Below are 9,236 nucleotides of genomic sequence, written 5' to 3'. Positions count from 1 at the left end.
TGATCGGTTACAAATATACTGGGACTCTTTACTTCAGATGCATAATTTATGTTTCATCCCCTGAATCTTTAAAGGAAAGTGCTGACAAACTATTTTTAACTGCACAAACTTCCTTCGAGTTGCTCCTGAATTATTCAGTAATATCGTTCTAAGTTTGGTGTCCACTCCATCATTAATTTAACCACATGTCATACGTACACCGTATACATTTTTTTTTTTAAAATTCTGTCTTTTGTTTTTCTCAAGTTATCAGACTTGAAAATTGCTGATGTGAACAGCATTGGAGACTGAATGTAGTTGGTGTTCCTTCATGTATTAAAAGACTCATCGGTTAATTTGAGAGTAATACCAGGTTGTGATTTTGTGTTTGTGTTCATGCTAAATCATTCTGTTGACATACTCCCATGAACATCACACTGAACATTTAACAGAACAGTTGATTCCATTGGATGGACTTGACTGACTTTTACACCAGAATTAACAAGTCACAGAATTCCCCTGAGGGAGGATGAGGAGGCGATGTTCCCTCTTCTTCAGGTTTTCAACAAACAAAAATACAGTGATACCTCGGTGCAAAGCTGGAAGGATAAATAACGCTAAGGCAGGGAGGGGGTTGAGGGTGCCTGAGCGCCAGGCTGCACGGCTCCTGCACTGATCAGCGCTGCACGATGCAGACAGCAGAGGAGAAGGAGGAGGAGGAGGAGGAGAGGAAGGAGGAGCGAGCGGGGGAACAGACTGGATGAGGCTCGCAGCTCTCAGTCTCTCCTCTGCGCTTCGAGAAGCAGCTTCTCTCTGCTTTTCCTCCCTCCCTCGCGCACGCCAGCGTTCCCACTCCTGAGCTGACGAAGAGCGAACGCAGCAGCCGAGGGGCTCGCTCGCTCCAACTCCTCCCGCAACATGCTGCCCTGGAGAAGGAATAAGTTTGTTCTGGTGGAGGATGAGGCCAAGAGTAAACCCAAGAGCCTGGGGACTGGGCTGACCTACCACTCCATCCTCTCCTCTCTGCTGCGCTCCTGTCCGGACTTGCTTCCCGACTGCCCCTTCGACTGGGTGGGCAGCATCTTCCACACCAAGCGGCAAAAGGTGGAACTGAACAAAGAGGAGCCTGTTTACAATGTGCGCTACCTGGGGAGCGTGGTCACGATCACGGCGAAGGGGGACGGCTGCACCCAGGAGGCGGTGGCCAAGATCTGGGCGAGGAGCAACTACGGGGAGCAGAGTGTCAAGATGAGGCTAACGGTGGGACCGCAAGGCATCCGGATGAGTGCTGACAAATCCGGGAAGAAGAAACCCATCCATCTTTACTCTCTGAACAGAATCACCTACTGCAACGCGGACCCGTGCCGGCCCAAGATCCTGGCTTGGATCTACAGGCACCAGGTCAAGAACATGGCCGTGGTGCTCCGCTGTCACGCCGTCCTGGTTAGCAAGTCGGAGAAGGCCCAGGCCATCGCCCACAGCCTCTACCAGAACGCCACCTCCGCCTTCAGCGAGTTCAAACGTCTGAAGCGTCAGAGCGATTTCCGGCACTGCCAGCAGCAGCTGCTGGGCGAGGAGGCGGTGCCCCTGATGCCACTGAGGAGGCTGCTGAACGGGCAGTGCCACTACAGACCGCCCGCCGACAACCCCGGGACTGCCGCCCGCCTCTGCTCCATCACAGAGGAGGAGGAGGAGGAGGAGGAGGAGGAGGACGGCGAAGACGAGAAGCAGGAGGTAGAAGAAGCAGAGCAGGATGTGGAGCAGCAGCAGGAGAAACAGAAGGTTTTAACAACAAACACAGACCCGACTCAGCTGTTATCAGAGTTGGACATTGGGGATATTGCCAGACTGGAGCAGTGCCAAATCAACTTCGTCAGCGACAGCAACAACAACACGTTTACATTTATAACCTCTCTGGTGTGACAGTAACGCGGCTTAAAGAAGGCAATTCTGCAGCACCACAGTAACACATTCCTCTCGTTGCCCTTCACCGGTACCCCACTCAGGCTCCCTCCTGCCCCGTCCATGTAATGTGAAGTGTTTACCAGAAACTTCTCCTACTGCCGGGTGGTAGAGAAGCAGCAGCAGCAGATCGTTCTGTGGGAGTGATTTCTATTCCGGCCAGATGGCTCAGACGCCGGTTTGACTGTAGCAGTTTGGGAAACTGCGTGTTTACAAAGAGGGCTGGTGATGCACAGACTAACGATAGCACAATGACGAGTGAGGACAACGGTTTGAGAAAACACGCCAGCGCTGACGCTGAGATCGCTGACATGCGGGTCACATATTGATCGCAGCAGCAGGCAGGATGTGTTTATCAGTCCTCTCTCTCTCTTGTTTTTGTGAGTATAATTAACGCCGTGTTTGCCAGCAGGGACATTTTTTCGGATCGACTTGTAATATTTTTTCAGGGAGGCTCTTTGTAAATTTGTGTAATTTTTCTAATCTGACAATCCTCACTGAAGCTGTTCACAGACTGACCTTTCCGAGTGCTCACAATCACGAGAAGAACTTTACTACGGTTTTACTAATGATCACAGCCGACTAATGAATAAGGCTGTAATTTAGGAAGCAAGCCATTCAGTCGACGTGTTTATTGCTGTCATCCGTTACCGCCCCGATCATTTATGCATGACGTGTCAGCAGCAACCTCTTCATGCTGAGCTTTTGTCCTTTTTCATCTCTGATCCTTCGGCTTCTAAAATGAACACTGTGATAAATGAGTGACCAGGGACAAAATACAGACTATTCATGCAGCAATGTCTTATTCAATGTGATGCATTTTTTAATATGCATATTTCTGTGTCGCCTGGTTTTCCGAAACAACCCAAACAGATCTCAATTTGCCATTTCTGTGCTCTTTTTAGCCAAGTTTTGTTAGTGCAGTTTTTCCACATGAGCCCTTGCAAAAATGCAGATGGACCCTCACGATTTACCACAAACTGTTTTGAATATGACTTTAGCTAATTTCCTGTTGGTTATATATGTGCTACTGTCTAACGATGCATTGTGATTATTATGAGATGAAGCTATTTATTTTCCAACCACGATGAATAAAAATTACCCTCACTTGGGTTTCCTTCTTGAATCTCGGAGGGAGGGTATTTCTAGATGTTTTCAACGAGATTATTCAAATGAATCCTACAACTCTGCGTTCCACTCGTGTGCATTTGCATGTTTCTGATGTGAAAATGTGTGCAGCCTAAACTTCAAAAGACAAAAAAAAAAAAAAAAAAACAGCATAGCATAGCATAATCTACGTCATGAACTATAAAACTGCCTAAAAAAAGACACAGAATGTCAACTTTAAACTGCCAGTCAGTCCCATTAGACGTTAGTGTGCTTTGATACATTTTTGCAGGCCTTGTACTGGCTTTTCAGCCTTTTACTCTGAGGGGAGCAATTAATCAGCGCACTGAATCGTTGGGGAAATGAACATAAAGCACCTGCCTCGGCAGGACGGCTGTCAGGCTCTGACAGGAGCGAGTGATCCAAAACGGGTACCGGGAAGTTGACTCACCCATCAACCATTTTACTGCAAACATCAGCCATTTTAACGATGGCAGAGTCTTTAAAATGCTTTCCTGGAAATCACACAAACAACAGTGAAAGCATGTTTGAGTTGTCGCTTGCGGTCGTGCAGTTTCCAGAAATCAGCATCTCTGTCTTTGAACAACAATGAATTCATTTTTATACCCCACATTATATCATCTCAATTAAACATTGCAGTGCAATAAATATATTAATGCAGTGGGGAGTTATTGATGCTAAAACTGGGCATAAATTCAGTTTAATTGTCTGACATAACAACATCAAAAGCTGTTTGATTAGACAGCGGAGCGTCCTCATTGAGAATTCTGCCTTTGAGGAGGATGAAGAGGTGCTGCTGCTCTGTGGATGAAAACAGAATCATTTTGAGTTGGTTTGAATTACTCAGATGGATTATTCTGAGGGGATACTTTCAGCTGGAACCTTTAAGATCAATAGTTTTCTCTTCCTGGAACAAACTACGTCTGAAAAAGAACAGAGTCTAATGTCAGCAGAGAGATGCTAAAGGATTTCTGTGCCCTTGCTGCAAACTTAAACTCACATGAAGGATAACTGCAGAATCTGAATATTAAGATAAACCAATTGTGTTTTCATCGCTTTATTATACTTTCCTCGCATTTGAACCTCCAGCCGTTTCGACAGACTTCTGCTCTGAACAGATAAACACTCACATGCACACGCAGTGCACAGTGTGATAAAGCCAGAGTGTTTGCTCACTGACATTCATGCAGAAATGCGTTGCGTCTGACATGCTGCCAGTGCTATGTTAACATGGAGTGGTTAGCAGAGGAGGCACGGTGCTTTTATGTAAACATAACTCTTGTCAGGCAAGCAGAAGAGAAGGAGCAGATGGCAGCAGCAAGGTGCACGCCGGGCTTTATCACACTCATCTTCCAGAATAACAGGGGCTCAAGCCCAGATCCAAAGCTCGTGTTTTGTAACATCGGCAGCCGCAGGGGACGCTCTTGAAGAACACCCAAATCTAATCAAACATGGCAGACACCGGCCTGTCGGGTATCGCGCATAACCGTGCTGTCATTTTTACAGCAGGGGGTCTTTGGAGACCCAAAAAGCTGCTTCTGCCTGCACACAGCTGTTGAAAGGCTTTCTCATCCCAGCGCAGCACCTGGGAGGCAATGCAGGGGGGTGAGTGACACCACCGCAGGCCCGCTCGTCTCCATCACGACGAGGAAGAGCAGAGGAACAAAACGTTGCGTCCCAGAGCAGCTGGCAGCAGGTGGCGGTCCATTTTGTTCCAGTGAGAGTTGCACAAAAAGAAAGTTTTAAGCAGCTTCTGAGCGAGGACGGCAGAGAGGAAGAATAGGAAGGACACTGTGGATCCACGAGACTCTGCTCAGTAACACAGAGATTAACAGAACTGAGACCTTGTAAAATAAAAAAATTGCTGTACAGAAATTTTATTCCATATATTAATCACCTTATTTGTCCCACAAAATTGAATTAAAAGATAAAATAGGTCTTCATCCCTTATAGAAGGTCCAAAATCACTGCTTGGTTTGGATTAAAATTACTTCTTTGTTAAAGACCCTTTATGAAACTCAAGTTTTTGACATGTCCATATGATGTTTTTATATGCATCAACACATATTATGAGCAAAAAAAAGTCAACACACAGTCAACACCATGGCTGAGCATGAACCAACAACAGTCTCAAAAACACAGATTCAGACAACGGGTTTCATGTGACACATTCCTCGGAGGCCGACCCTGTTGACCTGCAGGGTGGGGCTCTGAGGTAAAGTCAGGTGTAGCTGCGTATTGGTATTCTGCCAGCTAAGCTTCACTATTTTCTTAAAGGATAACTTTCATTTTTTACAGCCTGGACTTTATTTCTAGCATTAAATACGACCATTTACTCACCCAGACAACTTTGGTGGCATTTGGAGTCGTTTTGAAGAAATTAGCCCCAGAGGAGCGGCGCATATATCCGTATAATGCGAGTAATTGGGGCACCCGTGCGTAGCCTCTATAAACGCATAATCTGCCGTGAAACTTGTTCATATTCCAATATTTTGTTATGATATGCTGGTGCTATTCCCCTCTGAGCCCGTGGTGGCATGTTATCAATATACAGCATCTCTAGACAACTACCTCTGACGTGGATGATGTCATTTTCGAACGCCGCGCGCTGCGAGCAACCAGCCACAACACGGCTAACTCTGCGGCGGTCAGCCAGTTTAGCTGTAGTTTGCGACTGTTATTTTTCACAAAATGGATGAATATTTTTCCGACTCTGAGGTGGTGGACGATGACTTTGTTTACAATGGACGTCCTTACCGTTTTGAGCCAGAGTACACGGACGAGGAGCTCGTTGAAAGGAGGACGCGGAGGCAGAGAGAGGAACAGCTGGCCAAACAACAACAAATGGCTGCGTGTCCACGAGTAGACGGTAACTGGTGGTGTTCTTGTGGACAATGTTCATCGATGACAACAGAGGAGGATGTGTCAATAAACGTCTGTATCACAACACTGGAGGATTTCCGCGCAATGATAAACCGGGCTGTGGTGGAGACGTTTTTCGTGTCCCTAAAGTGAACTGGAAGACCCAGCCAAAGCCTGCAGGACCAAATGGGCAACTTTCGATTGAGTAAGTAGCTTACACACATGTATAGATTGTTTATTTGCCTTGGTTTTGTTTGCCGGAAGTTTATCATTGCGCGGAAATCCTCCAGTGTTGTGATACAGACATTTATTGACACATCCAGATGCGTATCTCCTGGCCACAAGTCCCACTCTTAGCAACAGAGGCATTCCTCCTCTGTTGTCATCGATGAACATTGTCCACAAGAACACCACCAGTTACCGTCTACTCGTGGACGCGCAGCCGTTTGTTGTTGTTTGGCCAGCTGTTTGGCCAACAGCAGGCGGCGCTCGAAAATGATGTCATTCACGTCAGAAGTAGTTGTCTAGAGACGCTGGATGTTGATAACATGCCACCACGGGCTCAGAGGGGAATAGCACCAGCATATCATAACTAAATATTGGAATATGAACAAGTTTTGCCGCAGATTATGCGTTTATAGAGGCTACGCACGGGTGCCCCGATTACTCGCATTATATGGATGTACGCGCCGCTCCTCTGGGGCTAATTTCTTCAAAATGACTCCAAATGACACCAAAGTTGTCTGGGTGTCTAAATGGTCGTATTTAATGCTACAAATAAAGTCCAGGTTGTAAAAAACGAAAGTTATCCTTTAATGATCATTTGGGTTGCAGAGCTGCAAAAGGAGTCGTGGTCCCACAAGTATTTTCAAAGGTTCTGAGAATCCAAGACAGAGAAAACTCTGGAGCCTACGAGCCAACATGTTGGTGAGTTTATTTTTGGAATGGGAGAAACTTCATAACTTTGAGGTTCTTCATGAAGAAAACTTGCCATGATAAAGGTTAAAGGTCGTCCTCAGAGGCTGCAAGTGTAGCATTAGCAAGATAAGTTTAGGTGCTTGAAGTGCATGTGGCAGGTGATTCGTTTGTGTGTTTGAAGGTGTGGTAGGTGGGCACACAGGGCCAAGCGGTGGGTGAGCAGCGGAGGGGTGGGTGGAGATAGAGGAGAGGACTATTCGCATATTCAGAGATCCAAGCATAATAAATTGGAGCAAAGTTGTAGAGTTACATCTACATCTGCCTTTTTGAGACATTAAGTTTTTTTCCATGAAAAACTTCTAAAAATGCAGTTTTGATGAACAGAGATTACTTTTTTGGGAATTAATTGTTAAACGGGACTCAAAAACTTTTGGAGCCAAAAGCAGGGAGAGCCTGTAACGGTTTAATTTTTGATAAGATGACGAGAGGAAGAGTTGGAGAGCTGATCCACAGTTTAGGGTGGACGCTGGGTGAGACAGGCAGGGATTACGGATGAAAATGAACCAGAGACACCAGGAAACTACTGACTAACCTACAGCAAGGCCAAAGCTTGAGTACTTTTAGTGAATGTAGAGCCGCCAGAGTATATATGTACTGCAGGAGCTTGATGAGCAGATGGGTTGCAGGTGTGAAAGCTGATTGGCAGGAGGAGACAGGTGATTGGAAGCAGGAGGGAATGGAGAGCCACACCCAGACAGACTCACACACACACAGAGAAAATAAACAAGAAACACAAGTATTAACCAGTGACCAAGTCTTTATTATGGTATGACAACCGTGGTCACAAGAATAACATAATGACATTATTGTGGTGTCTGTCTCTGCACTTTAACAGAGATGATGAAGTTAAGCAGATGTAAATCTGTAAAGTCGGTCTTTCTTCATGTCTTTTGTCAGAAAATACTGTTTAAAACACTGGCAATAAAACAGAAACATCACGTTTGTGCCACTTGTCCGAAGTTTTCCGGCGCACCATCCTCTACGCTTCACTGTGGCGCATCAAACCGTGATGGGCTCGTTAGTGCCGCCAGAAAATGCCCACTGGGACTTCATGCTCTGCGACGACTGGAGTGGATCTCTTTCCCCCCAAAGGCCACAGTGGTGAGATTCACGCTCCATCCAAATTGTTTTCAAACTTTATTTTTTGGGTTTTGCAAGAGGAAGAACTTCAACGATAAGTGTGAGTGGTTGGTTTTCAAACGCACGTCTTGTTAACTTCGCTCCCCCCTGTTGAAGAGCAGCACACACTCCCTGAGCACTTCTATGGGACCGTCTCACACCATGGATGAGTCTTGAACGGAGGTATAAAACACCGTCACCTGACCTCCTCCTTTGCTCTCGTAATTCCTTCGCCTGCCAGAGGACATCGTGTCATCACTGATGAAACCGTCGTCCTTCTCCGGAGGACAGTCTACCCTTCCTTGCAACGTTTGATGCGCCTATCATTTTACCGTCGACGGAGAAAACTCGAGTTAGAGTTACAAGTTCAAATGATCAGGCAACCAAAGCTAACAAGCATCATTTTCCATCTCATGCATATCTTATAGCACATTCTGAGAAAAGATTTGCACACCTGGCAATTTGCAAATGAGGCGCCCTGTGTTTTGCTGCTCAGCAAATCACACCGAGACCGAGGCGCCTCTCTTTCTCTGCGTTGGTACAAACAACAAAGCTGCTCTCCAACGATAAGATGCGCATTCATGATTGCTTTCGGTTTGACAGACATATTTACAGTGTATATTATACAACACAACTTCACATAGGCTTAAAGCGATTGAGAGCTCATTAGAGTTAAGTTGTCAGATAATCTCCTGAGGCCACAACTGTTCCTGTTGAGTGAATGCTGCAGTCCAGACTCCTGCAGAAAAACAACAAAAAAAAAACCTTGACAGCCAGTGAGCATAACTACACAGCTAACTAATTCATAAGAATCAGGGATTAGTTACTGCCTTCAAACATTTATGGTTTTATCCCATAAAAACATAATAAGTGATGCCAAAATTGTCTGGGAAGAAGTCTGAGATGAAAAATCCCGCCTGAGGAAACTCGTGTGTGCATTTTGTTCAATAATGATATTCAGAAAAGAGAATAATATCTCTGTCGTCTCCTCCCTCCCTTCAGTGCGTGTTTTTGTAGCGAGGCAAAGGCTGCAGATAAATTTATGGTGGCAAAACAACTGAATCCTACAGTCCTGAATAGCGTTTCAGCCTGCTTCACTGCTCATCCCTGCTCTCCTTTTTGCTGCAGTTTATTGCAAATGAGCCACAGAAGATATTCCCTGCTCTTTCCACCGCTGTCCCGCTATTACAGCTGTTTAAATTCCATTT

General features: G+C 45.8%; 1 protein-coding gene across 1 annotated transcript; it reads left to right on the top strand.

Annotated features, from left to right (window-relative positions):
• The first annotated feature begins 897 nt into the window (after nt 1–897).
• Nucleotides 898–1,902, top strand: fam43b (family with sequence similarity 43 member B). Its single transcript, XM_041946641.1, has one exon. The coding sequence runs from the start codon at nt 898–900 to the stop codon at nt 1,900–1,902; it is 1,005 nt and encodes a 334-aa protein (XP_041802575.1).
• Nucleotides 1,903–9,236: the final 7,334 nt, after the last annotated feature.

Source organism: Chelmon rostratus, chromosome 10 (genome assembly GCF_017976325.1).
Source record: "Chelmon rostratus isolate fCheRos1 chromosome 10, fCheRos1.pri, whole genome shotgun sequence".
Lineage (NCBI taxonomy): Eukaryota > Metazoa > Chordata > Actinopteri > Chaetodontiformes > Chaetodontidae > Chelmon > Chelmon rostratus.
Note: the sequence above shows the minus strand (reverse complement) of the source record. Positions and strands in the feature narration are given on the sequence as shown.

Coding starts and splice junctions, on each gene's coding strand:
- fam43b (XM_041946641.1), top strand. CDS start 898: ATGCTGCCCTGGAGAAGGAATAAGTTTGTTCTGGTGGAGGATGAGGCC.